Source organism: Pongo pygmaeus, chromosome 7 (assembly GCF_028885625.2).
Source record: "Pongo pygmaeus isolate AG05252 chromosome 7, NHGRI_mPonPyg2-v2.0_pri, whole genome shotgun sequence".
Lineage (NCBI taxonomy): Eukaryota > Metazoa > Chordata > Mammalia > Primates > Hominidae > Pongo > Pongo pygmaeus.
Genome location: NC_072380.2, coordinates 42,975,974 through 42,996,789, shown reverse-complemented (window position 1 = coordinate 42,996,789; position 20,816 = coordinate 42,975,974). Strand labels below are relative to the sequence as shown.

General features: G+C 43.1%; 1 protein-coding gene across 1 annotated transcript; it reads left to right on the top strand.

The window, feature by feature from the left end:
* The first annotated feature begins 9,957 nt into the window (after positions 1 to 9,957).
* LOC129043129 (MKI67 FHA domain-interacting nucleolar phosphoprotein-like) lies at positions 9,958 to 10,891 on the top strand. The gene is given in 3 exon segments (XM_054499776.2): positions 9,958 to 10,097; positions 10,100 to 10,468; positions 10,471 to 10,891. Coding segments are annotated over 3 exon segments (873 nt in total). The 5' UTR covers positions 9,958 to 9,979; the 3' UTR covers positions 10,857 to 10,891.
* Positions 10,892 to 20,816: the final 9,925 nt, after the last annotated feature.

Genomic DNA, 20,816 nt, shown 5'->3' with positions numbered 1-20,816 from the left:
GAGCAGCCATGCTGGTCTCTTCTGTGCTGCAAAGGGAGCTGGAGTCTGAACACGGAGTGGGATTGGTCAGACTGCTCGTCAACCTTTGTTTCCCAATTACTCAGGCAGCTCAAAGACTTTCATTTCCCACCACCACACTCTCCCCAAGGCACCAGAATGTGAGCTGGCACCACAGTGAGGACTCGGGACCCTACTAATGGACTGTGAACCTAACATTTGTGGAAAACGTTGCACAACTTCTAAGGCTTGTGGTGAGATGGGTTCATCCACAACCTAATCTAAGCGTAGACTCTTAAGAACTAGATTATAGCTTACAGAAGAGGTTGACTTTCATTACAAAGTGTGCTACCAAAGGGTAGCGCACTTTTGCCACATATTTGTAGTCCTGTACGTTTGTGGTAGGGGGAATAAGGCTCTTTGAACAACCCTCCCCATGTGTCATGCCCTCTGATGAACACCCACAGTGTCCCCGTTTCTCATGAACCAGGACTTGCCGTTTCCCCCTGGATTTCTCTCGTAAACTTGACCCTCTCTGTAGGACAGAGACAAGAGCATTTGCTCAAACCCTTCATGAATTCTTTTCAACCCTTACACATTTCAGTCCTTTTGACAGTAATCACACCTTTCAGCTACTGAGTTATTTAACCTGAGATTCAGAGGCCTGTCCCTAGAGGAAAATGACGGTTTAAATGAGGAGCGTTTCTTAAAGCATTTTGCATTTTATTTCTTACTCCAATTTTCCAAGTGCTTCTCTGTATAGAAATTTTTACTCTTTCCCTAAAGCTTTGTAGTCTCTCCTTTTTACTGAAGAGAAATTAAAGTGCAGGGCTGGTGGCAGGGCCCAGAGCATAGAAAGTACCTTCAGGTGGGTCCGGGCATGGGTGTGGCCCCAGGTCACGAATGCTGGCCCTGTCCATCCTCAGGTATTACTGCCTAGAGGAGGATTGAGTGGTAGCTGGACTACAAGGACGAAGAGGTTTGGTTTTTTTTCCTATTTAAGAATGAAATGCGGTCGGGCACTGTGGCTCACACCTGTAATCCCAGCACTTTGGGAGGCTGAGACGGGTGGATCAACTGAGGTCAGGAGTTTGAGACCAGCCTGGCCAACATGGTGAAATCCCATCTGTATTAAAAATACAAAAATTAGCCAGGCATGGTGGCACGCGCCTATGTCACTGCACTACAGAGTGACACTTTGTCTCAAAAAACAAAACAAAACAAAAAAAACAAAATGCTTCCTGACAGAGTGGAGTCTCTCCTCCATCCACAGTGGACTCTCTTTATTATGACTGTGATGTGTTTGGGGTGCACAAGCTGGTGTCTTCTCCAAGGTTGCTGAGGAGCATTCTGGAAACACAAGTTCATTGTGAAATCCTCCACAATTCCTCACAGCATTGTATCACCCTGTGAGAAATGTAGGGATCTAAACCCTGCAATTCACAGTGAGTCTGGTGAAGCGTCGGACAAGGAGACTGAGATTTAATCTTCATTCTCCACTAATTGGCACTGTAATGTTCCCAGAAGTCATTTCTGCTCACTGGGTCTCAATTTTCTAATCTATAAAATGAAGGGTTGAAGTAGATCACTGTTTCTCACGCTGCGGGGTATAGACATATTCTTGTGAGCTGTGAGGTCTCCTCTATAAGAATTTTTTTTTCTAAAAAAAAATTATTTTTCTGAGACAGAGTGTCGCTCTGTTGCACAGGCTGTAGTGCAGCTCACTGCAATCTCCACCTCCTGGGTTCAAGCGATTCTCCTGCCTCAGCCTCCCAAGTAGCTGGGATTACAGGCGCCCGCCACCACACCTGGCTAATTTATGTATTTTTAGTAGAGATGGGGTTTCACCATGTTGGGCAGGCTGGTCTCAAACTCCTGACCCGCCTCAGCCTCCCTGAGTGCTGGGATTATAGGTGTGAGCCACCACGCCCAGTCTTTTTTTTCTAAATTTTTAATTTTATTTATTTATTATTTTCTTTAAACTATCTCCCCCAGGAAGGATTATTTATTTTTTAGAGACAGGGTCTTGCTCTGACACCAAAGTTGGATCATATGACATGTGGTGGCGTGATCATAGCTCACTGCAGCCTTGAACTCTGGGGCTCAAGCAATACTCTTGCCTCAGCCTCTCGAGTAGATGAGACTACAGGCATGTGCCACCACACTGAACTAATTTTTTTATTTTAATTTTTTTTTAGATATAGTGTCTCCCTATGTTGCCCAGGCTGGTCCCAAACTCCTGGCCTCCAGTGATCCTCCTGCTTCAGCCTCCCAAAATGTTGAGAATTACAGGTGTGAGCCACCACGCCCGGTCAATCCAACTTTAAAAAGCTTTTGAATTAAAATTCAAAAAAGTTCAGACTTACAGAATAGTTGCAAAAATAAAAGAAGAACATTTACTCACCCTTCACGTGGATGCACTAATAGCATTTTGCCACTCAAGTCTATTCCCTTCTATTGGTGTTTTCTTTTTTTTGAGACGAAGTCTAGCTTTGTTGCCCAGGCTGGAGTGCAGTGGCATGATCTCGGCTAACTGCAACCTCTGCCTCCCAGGTTCAAGCGATTCTTCTGCCTCAGCCTCCCAAGTAGCTAGGACTACAGGCGTGTGCCCCCATGCCTGGCTAATTTTTTGTATTTTTAGTATAGACAGGTTTCACCATGTTGGCCAGGCTGGTCTCCAACTCCTGACCTTGTGATCCGCCCACCTCGGCCTCCCAGAGTGCTGGGATTACAGGCATGAGCCACCACGCCCAGCCATCTATTGGTGTTTTCATGTTCATGAAAATGGGCCGGGTGCAGTGGCTCACACCTGTAATCCCAGCACTTTGGGAGGCCAAGGCGGGCAGATCACAAGGTCAGGAGATCGAGACCATCCTGGCCAACATGGTGAAACCCCATCTCTACTAAAAATACAAAAATTAGCTGTGCGTGGAGGCACAGGTCTGTAATTCCAACTACTCGGGAGGCTGAGGCAGGAGAATTGCTTGAATCTAGGAGGCGGAGGTTGCAGTGAGCCGAGATCGTGCCACTGTACTCCAGGCTGGGCAACAGAGCGAGACTCCGTCTCTAAATAAATGCATGTAAGCTTCTATCTGAATTATAGAATAGAATAATAACACTGAACCCATAGGGCTACTGAACGAGGGCTACTGCCCACACTAGGGCTTGGGGGTCTGCTTGTGTCTACCTTCCCTTTGGTGTCAGGCAGTACTGCTTTAATTTTCATGAGATACCCAGAAAGGAAATGAAGAGGTCTCCACAATATCCACATCAAATGATATCATGAGGCCCCATATAAATGAAGGTTGTTCAGTAATTTTAATGGGAAAAGGGTGTGGGAAATTTGAGTTCTTTCTCATTTCATACATTTGCAATATAGTAAAGGCACGTTAAACACACACAAAAACTTCTCCAGAGAAGTCATTTTCATATTGATGTTACCAGTAGCAACTTAATTTAAGCAAAACATCATTTGGCAAATTAAATTAATATTATTAAATTAAATTTTAGTGGTTTGGAAGGAATGTTTTTGCTGACTTTGTAAATCTGTCTTATTATACCTGTTCAAGAGCTATGAGCATAAGGAATTTATAATAACGTTGGTGCAGACTTGGGCAGCACTGTAATAAAAGTAAAACTGAGGTCATGCTAGAATATCACTGGGAGACTTGCACTCATCTTGTTTGTAGGCAATGGACCAGAATAAGTTCAGATGTGCCTCAAGAGGGTCAGGCAGTTGAAGTATACCCATTTTGTCATACTGAGATTCTATATAGGATTTTGTTTGGAAAATGTTTGAATATCACCTATCTAGATTAATTTGATGAATCTATTCATCTTTAGCAACTAAACCAATTTATTTTCACGGACAACAGAAAGTACTGGTAGCTGCGGACCATCTTTCATTCCCATGCCCTTTGACATTTCATTTTCTCTTTTTTTCTTCATTATTATTATTATTATTTTAGACAGGGTCTTACTCTGTCACCCAGGCTGGAGTACAGTGGTGCGATCATAGCTCACTGCAGCCTTGACCTCCTGGGCTCAAGCAATCCTCCCACCTCAGCCTCCCAAGTAGCTGGGACTATAGGCGCCTGCCACCACACCTGGCTAATTTTTTAAACAATTTTTTTTTTTTTTTTAGACAGTCTCACTTTGTCACCCAGGCTGGAGTGCAGTGGTGCGATCTCGGCTCACTGCAAGCTCCGCCTCCTGGGTTCGCGCCATTCTCTTGCCTCGGCCTCCCGAGTAGCTGGGACTACAGGCACCCGCCACCACACCTGGCTAATTTTTTTGTATTTTTATTAGAAACGGGGTTTCACCATGTTAGCCAGGATGGTCTCGATCTCCTGACCTCATGATCTGCCTGCCTTGGCCTCCCAAAGTGCCAGGATTACAGGCGTGAGCCACCACACCTGGCCTAAAAAATTTTTTTAGAGGTAGGGTCTTGCTATGTTGCCCAGGCTGGTCTCAAACTCCTGTCATCAACTGATCCTCCCATCTCGGCCTCTCAAAGTGCTGGGATTACAAGCATGAGCCACCACACCTGGCCTCTCTTTTTTTACTGTGTATGACATGGAGTTATGTGGATTTACATGTGTATTAATCAGGGTTCTCCAAAGAAACACAACCAATGGGATGTGTGTATCTATATGTATATCATCTATATCTATATCTATGAGAGAGAGATTTATTTTAAGGAAGTGAGTCACACAATCATGGAGGTACAAGCTCAAAATCTGCAAGACAGGCAGCAGGCTGGAGACCCCAGGGCAAGTCTAAGTCCAAAAGCCGTCTGCTGGCAGAACTCCTTGTTGCTCAGGGAGGTCAGCCTTTATTTTATTTTAGTTTTTGAGGCAGGGTCTTGCTCTGTCACCCAGGCTGGAGTGCAGTGGCACGATCTCGGCTTATTGCAACCTCTGCCTCCTGGGTTCAAGCGATTCTCATGCCTCAGCTTTCCGAGTAGCTGGGATTACAGGCGCATGCCAACATGCTCAGCTAATTTTTTTTGTATTTTTAGTAGAGATGGGGTTTCACCATGTTGGTCAGACTGGTCTCGAACTCCTGACCTCAGGCAATCCGCCTGCCTCGGCCTCCCAAACTGCTGGGATTACAGGCATGAGCCACTGTGCACTGCCCGGTCTTTATTCTATTAAGGCCTTTGACTGATTCAATGAGGTCCACCCACTGATAGAAAGAGCAATCTACTTTATTCAGAGTCCACCAACTTAAATGTTAATGTTGTCCAAAAAACACCTTCACAGAAACATACAGCATAATGTTGGGCACCTGACCCAGCCAGTTTAACACATAAAATTAGCCATAAAACATATGTCAGTTGGTTTGACTAGAAATAAGTTGTAATGGACCGGGCACGGTGGCTCACGCCTGTAATCCCAACACTTTGGGAGGCTGAGGTAGGTGGATCACCTGAGGTCAGGAGTTCGAGACCAGCCTGGCCAACATGGTGAAACCCCATCTCTACTAAAAATACAAAAAATTAACCAGGCGTGGTGGCACATGCCTGTAATCTCAGCTACTCGGGAGGCTGAGGCAGGAGAATCGCTTGAACCCAGGAGGCGGATGTTGCAGTGAGCTGAGATCACGCCAGTGCACTGCAGCCTGGGCAACAAGAGTGAAATTCCGTCTCAAAAAAAAAAAATTGTAATGGAGAAAAGAATTTGTTTGCAGCAACGTCAAGATTCTTTTGAGGGCTTAGAAATCTACCCAGGTCAGCTGCAGGTAAGTAGAATGTGTAGAATGCAGGTAAGAACAGCAGTGCGATGGAGGGAGTGCCTCCGCGATGGCCGGGGCTGTCTCTGCTACATGGTACCCTGGTGTCCAACCCAGTGCCTGGAGTATACGATACATGCTCAGTCTGTCTGTTGAGTGATGGAATGAGAAGATGTACTAGACTCCTTTGTAATATGTACCACAGCCGGGAGAAGTAAGCTTTATCAAAGTATCATTCTGTAAGTTGGGAAGGCACCACTAATTACCTGGCTTTAATTGATTCTTGGCAGCTGAAACTTCACAGGGTAAATCAAAGCCATCAAGAACACCTGGCCAAATTCTTTCACTTGAGACTGTCCTAAAGTCACCCATGTATTTGCTGAGAATGAAGGTACACTCTGAGATCTAGCAAACCACGTACATTTTCCTGTACACACCTCAGGTACCTATACACAGCAAAATAAAAAGATTATAGCATGAAACTTCACTACGACCCTCCAGGCCTCCTCACCCAGCAGATGATAACAGCCTGAGGTGGGAAGCAAAGAACACTGGTTCTGGGCGCGGTGGCTCACGCCTGTAATCCCAGCACTTTGGGAGGCCGAGGTGGGCGGATCACAAGGTCAGGAGATCGAGACCATCCTGGGTAACACGGTGAAACCCTGTCTCTACTAAAAATACAAAAAATTAGCCAGGCGCGGTGGCAGGCGCCTTTAATCCCAGCTACTCGGGAGGCTGAGGCAGGAGAATGGCATGAACCCGGGAGGCGGAGCTTGCAGTAAGCCGAGATTGTGCCACTGCACTGCAGCCTGGGCAACAGAGCAAGACTCTGTCTCAAAAAAAAAAAAAAAAAAGAATCCTGGTTCCGACCTGATCCGACCTGCAACTTCTCACACTGTCTCACTGCCTGTCTTCTGTTTATGCATCACCATCCTCCCCAGTGTACCGTTTATTCTGAGCCAGCTTTCTTTTTATTTGCAAAAATGTCTTAGTCTTTGTTAATGAATTGCTAAGGAGACTTTGCTTCCCTCCAACACAGTATGGGAAAAGGACAGCCTCCTTTACTGACTGGCTTGCATCCCCTGCTGTTCCTTAGAACTGCTGGACTTCCTCCTTCACAGCCCTGCACAGAGGAAGCTAGGACAACTTCCTTTGGGATGATGGATTCACTTCTGATAAAAGTGCAATCTGAAGTGGTGTCCCCATTCCCATGCCACTAAGGCAGTTCAGCACCTTAGAGCCCCATCCCCACTATGGGTTCAGTGTTATTACTCTGCATCTAATCTGTGTCCTTTGGCATCTTGTCTTTACAGAGCAGACCCACGTCCAAGGAGAGCACACGGCACCAATCCCATAGCTCCTGGTGTAAACAGTCGCTCAATATGTGCTTTAAAAAGATTTTTTTCCAGTCAGAAAAGAAAAACATGCTCATTAAAAGACCAACATGAGGCCAGCCATGGTGGCTCACATCTGTAATCTCAGCACTTTCGGAGGCAGAGGAGAGAGGATTGCTTAAGGCCAGGAGTCCAAGACCAGCCTGGCCAACAAAGTGAAATTCCGTCTCTACTAAAAAAATACAAAAACTAGCCAGGTGTGGTGGCGGGTGCCTGTGATCCCAGCTACTCAGGAGGCTGAGGCAGGAGAATCGCTTGAATCTGGGAGGCAGAGATCATGCCACTGCACTCCAGCCTGGGTGACAGAGCGAGACTCTGTCAAAAAAAAGAAAGAAAGAAAAAAGACTAACGAGAGATACATAAAACATGTAAGTGTTCTCACCAAAAAATAAAGGTGACCATGTGAGGTGATGGATGTGTTAATCAACTTGATTGCAGTAATCATTCCACAATGTGTATGTGTATCAAATCATCACAATGTGCACTATAAATATATGCCATTCTGTCAATTATATCTCAATAAAGCTGCAATAGAGGTAAAATATAAAAAGAGAAAAGAGCTATCGCTACTAATTTCACTACTGTTAATATTGGAAGTGCAGTATTAAGTTTAAAGATTGAGAAAATATAGAGTAATTAAATCACCCACCAAAATATCATATTAATATAATTTATTAGTATTTAATAGTTAATATTAAAGACAGAGATTTATTTTAAGTAATTGACTCACATAATCATGGAGGTACAAGCCCAAAATTTGCAATGGGCAACAGGCTGGAGACCCAGGCGAGAGTTGCAGTCTGACTGAGAAAATGTTTATATTAATTATCAATATTAATCATTCATATACTTTTGTCATAAAAGCTTGGCAGCAGATTTTTTTTTTTTTTTTTTTTTTTTGAGACAGGTTCTTGTTCTGTCGCCCAGGCTGGAGTGCAATGGCATGATCACGGTTCACTGTAGCCTCAACCTCCTGAGGGCTAGCGATCCTCCCACCTCAGCCTCCGGAGCAGCTGACCCCGCAGGCATGCACCACCACTCTTAGCTAATTTTTGAAATTTTTCTAGAGACAGGGTTTCGCCATGCTGCCCAGGCTGGCAGACCTTTAATTTTACGAAAGCAATAGAATATTGCAAATAAAGTTGAGGCCACTTTTTTCCTCCCAACTTTCAGCCCTATTCTCTCTCCTCCCCAGAGGTAAGTATTAATACTATCACGGATGTGGGGGAAAGGTAGCATGAGGCAGGAAGAAGAAAGGTGAGCCCAGGGCCCTACACAGACGCACCCAACAAGGAAGCCAAGGTGGCCACCCCATCACACCCCCTCAGCCAAGGCTGTTCCCAGAGGCAAGCAAGTGGAGTTGAGGTGAGGCTTAGGGTGCCAGTGCTGAAGGCCAGGCTTTGAGTCAGAGCTCGGGGTCTGCAGACCTCGTGATAAATTCTCATTTAGCTTTGCTTACATTATTTTCCCAGAGCTTGGGATAAAAGCCATTTGGGAAACAAAAAGGGAAATCTGGGTTGGGACCAGGACCACCAGGGAGCTCCTGAGCTGGCTTGGTGGCATCCCAGGCCCGTGCCAGGACCCAGCAGGGCTGGTTTCCATGGGCATGAAAAGGCCCACATCAGAATTCCAGGGCATAGGCGAGGATTACTAACAGAAAGTGACCTCTTGAACAGAGAGCGAGCCTTTGAGGGTTCACATTTCTTCTCCTGGGCCCACACTCAGAAATGCCTCTTAACACTTTAATCACCCGCAGGCCTGCTCACTCGCATGGGGTGGGGGTCACGCCTCGGCAGCCTGGTTTCCCTCCCATGTAACATCAAAAGGGGAAGGGCGTTTCTCCTGGTAACCTCAGTTTCCTGTCCTGTCCTAGGAGGAAATGGAGTGTATGGTAACACGCAGCCACCACTGTGCTTCTCTGAGCCATCTTGTCTAGTTCTGATGCGTCACACTACAGCTCATAAAATGAGATGGTGCCAGCAGTGCCCCAGCCCTCAGCCAGCCCTGAGTGTGGTGGCAAGTGCCTCAGGCACAGGACTAGCCCAATTCTTGGGGTTTGGAAAAATGAAGTTGGATTCAGCCAGCAGCTGATGTTATTACTTCATGGGAGGGAGTCAAAAGCACATCTCTTAGTACATAATTATCCTCTAATTTGTTTGTTTGTTTCTCTAGAGAATAGCATCTTGCTATGTTGTCCAGGCTGGTTTTGAACTCCTGGCCTCAAGCAATTCTCTGGCCTCTCAAAGTGCTGGGATTATAGACATGAGCCACTGTGCCTGACCCTCTAATTTAAATTTAAAGCAATTTAATGAAAAAGACACCTAAGTTATCAGACTCTCCAAAGCTTCAGGAAACCTTTTATTCCAGTCCATGGGGTCCAACCTGGATCATAAGACAAAAAAAATCCACAATGTCTATGGGGCTGCCAATTAATTCCTTTAGGTTTTGGTCTTTTAAAGTGAACAGGTGAAATGTGGCCAGCTGCAGTGGCTCACACCTGTATTCCCAGCACTTAGGCCGAGGCAGGCGGATCACCTGAGGTCAGGAGATCGAGACCAGTATGGCCAACATGGCAAAACCCTGTCTGTATGAAAAATACAAAAATTAGCTGGGTGTGGTGGCACACGCCTGTAATCCCAGCTACTCAGGAGGCTGAGGCAGGAGAATCACTTGAACCCTGGAGCCAGAGGTTGAGCTGAGATCTTGCCATTGCACTCCAGCCTGGGCAACACAGCAAGACTCCATAAAAAAAAAAAAAAAAAAAAAAAGAAAGGAAAGGAAAGGAAAGGAAAAGGAAAGTGTATTACTATTGTAAATGCATTATTTTCGTGGAGTTAGCGTCGGCCGCTTTTGGCATGGCGACTTTTTCTGGCCCGGCTGGGCCAATCCTGTCGCTTAACCTGCAGGAAGATGTCGAGTTTCAAAAGGAGGTGGCGCAGGTTCGCAAGCGCATAACCCAGCGAAAAAAACAAGAACAACTCCTGGAGTAGTCTATGTGCGCCACCTACCTAACCTACTTAACAAAACCCAGATCTTTTCATATTTCTCCCAGTTTGGCACTGTGACACGGTTCAGGCTGTCCAGAAGTAAAAGGACTGGAAATAGCAAAGGCTATGCATTTGTGGAGTTTGAGTCTGAGGATGTTGCCAAGATAGTTGCTGAAACAATGAACAACTACCTGTTTGGTGAAAGACTCCTGGAGTGTCATTTTATGCCACCTGAAAAAGTACATAAAGAACTCTTTAAAGACTGGAATGTTCCATTTAAGCAGCCATCATATCCATCAGTGAAACGGTATAATCAGAATCGGACACTAACACAAAAGATACGGATGGAGGAGCGATTTAAAAGAAAGAAAGATTACTCAGGAAGAAATTAGCTAAAAAAGGAATTGATTATGATTTTCCTTCTTTGATTTTACAGAAAACGGAAAGTATTTCAAAAACTAATCGTCAGACGTCTACAAAAGGCCAGGTTTTACGTAAGAAGAAGAAAAAAGTTTCAGGTACTCTTGACACTCCTGAGAAGACTGTGGATAGCCAGGGCCCCACACCAGTTTGTACACCAACATTTTTGGAGAGGCGAAAATCTGAAGTGGCTGAACTGAATGATGATGATAAAGATGATGAAATAGTTTTCAAACAGCCCATATCCTGTGTAAAAGAAGAAATACAAGAGACTCAAACACCTACACATTCACGGGAAAAAAGACGAAGAAAAAGCAATCAGTGATTTTCAATGTATTATATTTCTTCTGAAAAATATAATATTTTATGAGAGTGGAAAAAAAAAGAAATGCATCATTTTCATGGGTGAGGCACTAAAGTCTGCTTATATGACAAATAATAATTTCTGAATAATATTTGGACAGCATTCTACTGTTTTCTAATCATATACACACAGCCTCATTTGCTTGCTTTGATTTGCAGTGTTTGCTGCCAGCTGGTGGGTCTCTCTCCATAGATGGCGACTCCTGGGTGGCCGCCCTGTTTCGTCTCAGGTTGCTACACGCTTTGCAGAATGGGTCCTTTAGCCGCTCTTGTTTCTGGCATTTCACAGCTGTGAAGTACAACCTCCAGGAGGATTAGATTGAACCACATGAACTTGCCATTTTTCAAGTAAAAAACGTTTGGTTAATGGTAACGTCATATGATCCAACCTAATATTTTGGTCTAAACAAAGTTTGTGACCCAAGATGCCATTCCATGAATATTCATTTTGTCTGAATCCTCTTTTTATGGATTCAGGGAAAGTGGAACTGATTCTAAATGCTTTAAATGGGCCGGGCGCAGTGGCTCACGCCTGTAATCCCAGCACTTTGGGAGGCCAAGGTAGAAGGATCACTTGAGGTCAAAAGTTCAAGACCAGCCTGGCCAACATGGTAAAACCCCTTCTCTACTAAAATTACAAAAATTAGCCAGGCGTGGTGATGAGCACCTGTAATCCCAGCTACTTCGGAGGCTAAGGCAGGAGAATTGCTTGAACCCAGGAGGCAGAGGTTGCAGTGAGCTGAGATCATGCCACTGCATTCCAGCCTGGGTAACAGAGTAAGACTCTTTCTCAAAAAATAAATAAATAAATAAAAAATAGGCCAGATGCAGTGGCTCACGCCTGTAATCCCAGGACTTTGGGAGGCCAAGGGGGACAGATCACGAGGTCAGGAGATTGAGACCATCCTGACTAACACGGTGAAACCCCATCTCTACTAAAAATACAAAAAATTAGCCAGGCGCAGTGGCAGGCGCCTGTAGTCCCAGCTACTCGGGAGACTGAGGCAGGAGAATGGCATGAACCCGGGAGGCGGAGCTTGCAGTGAGCCGAGATCGTGCCACTGCACTCCAGCCTGAGCGATAGAGCGAGACTCTGTCTCAAAAATAAAATAAAATAAAGCTTTATATATATTATCTCCTTTAGTCTGTACTATCACCCGATGAAACAGCCCTCCTGTTAACAGCCACCGTTCACAAGTGAAGAAACCAAGACACAAAGAGGTTGAATAACTCAGCCGCTGCCCGGTCTCAACAGCAAGGATGTGGCTGAGCTCAGCCTTGGGCCCAGGCAGTCTAGGCCTGAAGCCTGTCTTCTTCGCTTTGGCTTCTCACCCAAGGAAACCAGAGAATGGAGAGCCAGATGGGAGTGGGAGCAGACAAGAAAAACTAATTAGTATTCATGTCCAGAGGGGTTTGCATATTTTTATCTAAAGGTAAATGCAGACCCTCACTAAAAATGACTTAAGCCATAGGAAATGCATTAGTTACCTAATAAGAAATCTAGTGGCCAAGTACAGCGGCTCATGCCTATATTCCCAACAGTTTGGGAGGCCAAGGTGGGCAGATTGCTTGAGCCCAGGAGCTCGAGACCAGCCTGGGCAACACGGTGAGACCCTGAAGAAAGAAGGAAGGAAAGAAAGAAGGAAGGAAAGAAAGAAGGAAGGAAAGAAAGAAGGAAGGAAAGAAAGAAAGAGAAAAAAAGAAGAGAGAGAAAGAGAAGAAAAGACAGAAAGAAAGAAGAGAAAGAGAGAGAGAAAGAAAAAAAAAAAGAAAGAAAGGAAGGAAGGAAGAAAGAAAGAAAGAGAGAGAGAGAAAAGAAATTAGATTGGTGTGGTGGCAGTTACCCGTAGTCTCAGCCACTTAGGAAGCTGAGGTAGGAGGATCACTTGACCCCCGGGAGGTTAAGGCTGCAGTGAGCCGTGCTCCACCGTACTTCACCCTAGACGACAGGGTGAGACAGGCCTTGTCTCAAAAAAAGAAAAGAACTCGGCCAGGCGCGGTGCCTCATGCCTGAAATCCCAGCACTTTGGGAGGCCAAGGTGGGAGGATCATTTGAGGTCAGGAGTTTGAGACCAGCCTGGCCAATATGGTGAAACCCCGTCTCCACTAAAAATACAAAAATATTTGCCAAGCATGGTGGCAGGTGCCTGTAGTCCCAGTTACTAAGGAGGCTGATGCAGGAGAATCGCTTGAACCTGGGAGGCAGAGGTTGCAGTGAGCCAAGATTGTGCCAATGCACTCCAGCCTGAGTGACAGAGTGAGACTGTCTTAAAATAAATAAAATAAAATAAAATAAAATAAAAATAAGAAATAACGATAATAGACCCATTGCACAATAACACATATGACATTCCTTAAACTATATATACTTTTTTTTATTTTACTTAAGTTCTGGGACTATATTTTCTAAAATAAAAGAAAATTTAGTTAGAATAGTAGCTTTGTTTGATATTTTTACAAATCTCTTCAATGTCTGAGCTAATAAGACATATCCCTCACATCCGCTTCTGTATTCAGTCAATGGTGATGTGTTATTTTGGTTGAAGAACATGAAGAAAACCCAGTGTCACACAGATAAATAGGTGGGAAAGGGAGGTCATTTAAATAGACTTTCAAGATAATTGTGGATATTTTTCTTTGATGCTACACTACCTATTAGTGTGCAGGTTGAGTATTCCTTATTTGAGATGCTTGGAACCAGAAGTGTTCAGATTTCAAACATTTTCCATTTTGGTATATTTGCATATGCATAATGAGATACCTCAAGAATGAGATCCAAGTCTAAACCCAAAATTTATTTGTTTCATATACAGCTTGCTCATATAGTCTGAAAGTAATTTTTATATAATATTTGAGATAGTTTTGTATACGAAACAGTTTTCACTGAATTGACTGTGACTCATCACATGAGGTCAGGTGAGGAATTTTTCCAGGTGTGGCATCATGTTGGTTCTCAAAAAATTTCACATATTGGAGCATTTTGGATTTTGGATTTTTAGATTATGGAAGCTCAACCTGTAGCATTTAATGGTTAGTTGCAATGTGGAATCAGAAACCATAATAATGAACTTTTCATACTATTATATTAAAATCCATTCATCAGCCGGGCATGGTGGCTCATGCCTGAAATCCCAGCACTTTGGTGGGCTGAGACGGGCGGATCACTTGAGGTCAGGAGTTCGAGACCAGCCTGGCTAACATGGTGAAACCCTGTCTCTACTAAAATACAAAAATTAGCTGGGCATGGTGGTGTGAGCCTGTAATCTCAGCTACTCGGGAGGCTGAGACAGGAGAATTGCTTGAACACGGGAGGCTGAGGTAGCAGTGAGCCAAGATGGTGCCACTGTACTCTAGCCTGGGCGACAGAACGAGACTCCGTCTCAAAAAAAAAAAAAAAATCCATTCATCTATTTTACACTTTGAATGGATTATTTATGAATATTTCTATAACATCACACATTTTTAACTTGGAAAATATTGGCTTACTAAGTTATATAGATCTTTAAAATATTGATATATTTCACACAATACCAAAAAATTCATTCATATCACCACCTATCTTAATAAAGGAAAGTATTACGAAGCCATCAGACTTACAGTGGTGGATTCAAGTTTTACAGTATTCTAATTTTCCATGAACTGTTCAAATTTTATCATTGGCAAGGAAAAATATCCACTGTTTTCACTTAAATAAAATGTCCACTTTGTTCATTGTGAACACAACATCTACCAAATACCCAAATCTAAACAATCACAGTTTGTCCACCTGCTGTTCTTTCAAGTAAAAATGGTGTTCCATGATCCAAGAAGCCTGTTTTGCTCATAACTCAAATGGTTGTTGATATGGCTGGACTGTGTCCCCACCCAAATCTCATTCTTGTAGCTCCCATAATTCTCATGTGTTGAGGAGGGACCTGGTGGGAGATGATGAATCAAGGGGGCAGGTCTTTCCCGTACTGTTCTTGTGATAGTTAATGGGTCTCACAAAATCTGATGGTTTTAAAATGGGAGTTTTCCTGCACAAGCTCTCACTTTGCCTGCTGCCACCCACATAAGATGTGACTTACTCTTCCTTGCCTTCTGCCATGATTGTGAGGCCTCCCCAGCCATGTGGAGCTGTAAGTCCAATAAACCTCTCTTTTTTAAATTGCCCAGTCTCAGGTATGTCTTTATCAGCAGGTGAAAACGGACCAATACAGTTGCACAGGTGCTTTTCCTGAGACAAGCTTCAGACTTCAGTATGAAGCAAAAGTGCTTCATGTGCACTTCCCATTTGGTCATGCAGAAATAGTAAAAAGGTATGTGTTCAAAATGTTAAGATTTGGCCAGGTGCAGTGACTCACGTCTGTAATCTCAGCATTTTGGGAGGCTGAGGTGGGTGGATCACCTGAGGCCAGGAGTTCCAGACCAGCCTGGCCAACTAATTTTTTGTACTAAAAATACAAAAAATTAACCAGGAGTGGTGGTGGGCACTGGTTGTCCCAGCTACTTGTGAGGCTGAGGCAGGAGAATTGCTTGAACTCAGGAGGCAGAGGTTGCAGTGAGCCGAGATCATTCTACTGTACTCCAGCTTGGGCAAGAAGAGCGAAACTCCATTTCCAAAAAAGAAAGAAAGAAAGAAAAAAGAAAGAAAGAAAGAGAAAGAAAGAAAGAAAGAAAGAAAGAAAGAAAGAAAGAAAGAAAGAAAGAAGGAAAGAAAGAAAAGAAAATTAAGATTTAATGGAATTATTGACTTTTACAGCTTCATCAAGGACATTTTTAACTGAAACTGTCTTGTCTTTTTTTAACTGCATGTATGGGACGGTGGAGGATATATGATACTTCTGGTATGGAGACAGCTGGTACAATTGAATGCCATGTCTGGATTCATGCTAAGGAGCCAGCAGTTTTACTCACCGTAGCTTTTGTATCACGCATGTAAATGTCAATAGACTTATTCCAGGATACAACATGATATTCATAAGAGGCTTTTCAAAGCTTTGTATTTCTTGCTAAGAGACAGGTTCATTGTCAAAAGAGTTATTCCACAATTTGCATTTGTCGCCAAATAATTCCCATGAAGGATCTTTGGTGATCATTAGTTGGGGCTGATACAGGACAAATACATTCACAAGAGCAAGCCCAGTCAAATTTATAGATTCGTCCCAGCGGTAAGCAAAAGTACAATTCTGCAGAAGAGATATTAATTCAGTTATTACTTTTATAGCCAAATCTTTAATGCAACAAGTTACTGGGTCATTGGAAAGTGGCATTACCGTAATTTCCTTTACTGACTTTTCATCCAGCAGGCATCCAGCAATGTCATCTGTAAAAGGCTTTATAAGGTTTCAACTCTATGTGCTCTTCTGCAGCCTATGTAACGAAATAGCTTAACTGTGCAAGGAGCTTTGGAGGTTGTCTCATTTCTAATATGAAAAGATGTGGCAAACAACTTTTAGCTTTTAAAGAACTCATCATATCTATATTTAAAATATTTAATCCACGGGGTGAAAGGGAGGTGGGGATGGGTAATGGGTACAAAAAATAGTTAGAAAAAATGAGTAAGACCTACTATTTAATAGCACAACAGGGTGACTATAGTCAATAATCATTGTACATTTTTAAATAACTAAGAGAGTATAATTGGATTGTTTGTAACACAAAGGATAAATGCTTGAGGGGACAGATATCCCATTCTCCATGATGTGAGTATTAATACCTAGTATTTGATAGCACAACAGGGTAACTACAGTCAAAATATTTTAATTGTATATTTAAAAATAACTAAAAGTGTATAATTGGATTGTTTGTAACACAAATGAGAAATGCTTGAGGGGACGGATACCTCATTCTCCATGATGTGATAATTTCATATTACATGCCTGTATCAAAACATCTCATGTACCCCATAAACTATGCACCTATGGCCAGGCGCCATGGCTCACCCCTGTAAAGTTAGCACTTTGGGAGGCCGAGGTGGGCAGATCACCTGAGGTCGGGAGTTTGAGTCCAGCCTGATCAACATGGTGAAACCCCGCCTCTACTAAAAATACAAAATTAGCCAGGTGTGTTGGCGCATGCCTGTAATCCTAGCTACTTGGGAGGTTGAGGTAGGAGAATCACTTGAACATAGGAGGCAGAGGTTGCAGTGAGCCGAGATCGCGCCATTGCACCCCAGCCTGGGCAACAAGAGCAAAACTCTATCTCAAAAAATAACCAAAAAACTATGCACCTCCTGTGTACCCACAAAAATTAAAAATTAAAAACAATTTTTTTTTTGAGGCAAAGTCTCGCTCTGTCACCAGGCTGGAGTGCAGTGGCACGATCTCAGCTCGCTGCAACCTCCACCTCCTGGGTTCAAGCGATTCTCCCACCTCAGTCACCCGAGTAGCTGGGGCTACAGGTGTGCGCCACCACACCCAGCTAATTTTTGTATTTTTAGTAGAGACGGGGTTTTACCATGTTGACCAAGATGATCTCGATCTCTTAACCTCGTGATCTGCCTGCCTCAGCCTGCCAAAGTGCTGGGATTACAGGCGTGAGCCACCACGCCTGGCCAAAATTAAAATTTTTTAAAGAAAAAGAAAATAAAAGGAAAAAATAATAAAATATTTAGTTCTTTTTTCTTTAAATTCTGAGTGAGTGGTCTTCAAGTGATGCCACAACTTAATTGGCACCATCACACTTTATCTTTTTTTATTAATAAGCTTTATTTATTAGAGAAGTTTTAGGTTCACAGCAGTAGTAAGGAAAAGTACTGAGAATTCCCACATACGCACCGTCCCCTGACACACACAACCTTCCCTGTTATCAACATCCCACACCACAGTGGTGCATTTGTTACAGTCAGTGAACTTACATTGTGACACATCAGTGTCACGCAAAGTCCACAGTTTCCATGAGGGTTCTCTCTTGGTGTTGCGCATTCTGTGGGTTTTGACAAGTGTATAATGACATGCATCTACCATCGTAGTATAATACACAGTTTTACTGCCCTAAAAATTTTCCGTGCTCTGTCTATTCATCCCTTCCCCTCTGCCTAATTCCTGGCAACCACTGGTCTTTTTCCTGTCCCCCTAGTTTTTCCTTTTCCAGAATGTCATAGTTGGAATCATACAGTATGGAGCCTTTTCAGATTGGCTTCTTTCCATTAGTAATATGCATTTAAGTTTCCTCCATGTCATTTCATAACTTGAAAGCTCCTTTCTTTTTACCACCAAATAATATTCCATTGTCTGGATTTATAAAAGTTTATTTTTTCACAACGCTACTAAAGGGCATCTTGATTGCTTCCAGGTTTTGGCAATTATGAATAAAGCTGCTGTCAACCTCCATGTACAGGTTTTTGTGTGGACATAAGTTTTCAACTCCTTTGGGTAAATACCAATGAGTGCCATGGCTGGATTATATGGTAAAAAATAGGTTTTCTTTTGTAAGCAAATGCCAAACTGTCTTCCAAAGTGGCTGTGTCATTTTGTATTGCTGCCAGCAATTAATGAGAGTTCCTGTTGCTCCACATCCTTGCTGGGATTTGGTGTTGTCACTGTTTTGGATTTCGGCCAGTCTAATACATATATAATGGAATTTTTTTTGAGATGCAGTCTTGCTCTGTCGCCCAGGCTGGAGTGCAGTGGCGCGATCTCAGCTAACTGTAAGCTCCGCCTCCCGGGTTCATGCCATTCTCCTGCCTCAGCCTCCTGAGTAGCTGGGACTACAGGCACCCGCCACCATGCCCAGCTAATTTTTTGTATTTTTAGTAGAGATGGGGTTTCACTGTGTTAGCCAGGATGGTCTTGATCTCCTGACCTCATGATCCTCCCGCCTCGGCCTCCCAAAGTGCTGGGATTACATTCTCTTTCTAGTTTTCTAAAGTGGAAACTTCAGTTATTGATTTGAGATCTTTCCTCTTTTCTAATGTATACAATTATATAAATTTCCCCTTAAACACTGCTTTTGTTGTATCCCACAAATTTGATAAGTTGTATTTTCATTTTCATTTAGTTCAACATATTTTTTCTTTTTTCTTTTATTTATTTTTTTACTTATTTTTTTGAGATGGAGTCTTGTTCTTGTCACCCAGGCTAGAGTACAATGGTGCAATCTCAGCTCACAGCAACCTCTGCCTCCCAGGTTCAAATGATTCTCCTGCCTCAGCCTCCCAAGTAGCTGGGATTACAGATGCCCACCAATACGTCCGGCTATTTTATATTTTTAGTAAAGATAGAGTTTCACCATTTTGCCAGGCTGGTCTTGAACTCCTGACCTCAAGTGATCTGCTTACCTCAGCCTCCCAAAGTGCTGGGATTACAAGTGGGAGTCACCGTGCTCAGCCCTCTTTTTTTCTTTCTTTTTTTTTTTTTTAAAGATGGAGTCTCTCTCTGTTGCCCAGGCTGGAGGGCAGTGGTGGGATCTTGGCTCACTGCAACCCCCTTCTCCTGGGTTCAAGTGATTCTCATGCCTCAGCCTCCCAAGTGGCTGGGATTACAGGTGCCTGCCACTAGGACTGGCTAATTTTTGTATTTTTAGTAGAGACAGGGTTTCACCATGTTGGCCAGGCTGTTCTCAAACTCCTGACCTCAGGTGATCTACCCACCTCGGCCCCCCAAAGTGCTGGGATTACAAGCGTGAGCCACCGTGCCCAGCCCATTTTTTATTTTTTCTTGAGATTTCCCCTTGAACCATGCATTATGTAGAAGTGTGTTATTTAATCTCCATGTATTTTGGAATTTCCCAGTTTTCTTTCTGCTATTGATTTCTAGTTTAATTCCACTGGGGTATTACAGAAGATATTGCAAGATTTCTATTATTTTAAAGGTATTAAGACACATTTTATGGCCCAGAATGTGGTTCTATCTTGATGAATGTTCCACGTGGGCTTGAGAAGAAAGTGTAATCTGTTGTTATTGGATAAAGCAATCTATAAATGTAATTATATCCAGTTGATTAATGGTGCCGTTTATTTCAAGGATGCCCTTACTGATATTCTGCCTGCTGGATCTGTCTGTTTCTAATAGAGGAGCACTAGAGTCTCCAAGTATAATGGTGAGTCATCTATTTCTCCTTGTAGTTCCATCAGTTTGTGCCTCACATATTTTGATGCTGTGTGGTTACATGCATACACATGAAGTATTATTATGTCTTCTTGGAGAATTGATCCCTTGGTCATTATGTACTTCACCTTTATATTCCTGATAAAATTCCTTGCTCTGAAGTCTGTTCCAGCTTTCTTTAGATTAGTGTTAGCATGGCTTGTCTTTCTCCTCTCTTTGCTTTCAATCTCTATGTGTCTTAATATTTAATGTGAGTTTCTTGTAGACAACATATAGCTGAACCTCGTTATTGAACCACTCTGACAATCTCTTTCAGTTGGAGTTTTTGGATCATTGTCATTTAAAGTGATTCCTGATATGGTAGATATTGTATTTGTCAATGTTTTCTATTTGTTGCCCTTGCCTGTTGTTTCTATTTTTGTCCACCACTCTTTTTCTGACTTTTGAGGTTTTGTTTGTTTAGACACAGGGTCTCACTCTGTTGCCCAAGTTGGAGGTTCAGTGGAGCAATCATAGCTCACTGCAGCCTTGACTTTCTGGGCTCAAGCAATCCTCCCACCTTAGCCTCCCAAGTAGCTGGGACTACAAGTGTGAGCCATCATACCTGGCTAATTTTTTTTTTTTTTTTTTTTTTTTTTTTTTTTTTAGTAGAGACAAGGTCTTGCTCTGTTGCCCAGGCTGGTCTTCAACTCCCAAGCTCAAGCAATCTTCCTGCCTATGACACATCTTATCTTCCAAGATGACCTCCCGGTTGCTATTCCAGCAAAATGAAGTACTGTTTGGAGAATAACATACCTTTCAATAATTTGCTTATTGTTGATAATGTTCCCATACATCCTCCTATTTGTCACCTTCAACCAATATCAATGTGGTGTTTCTCCAAACACCATCTC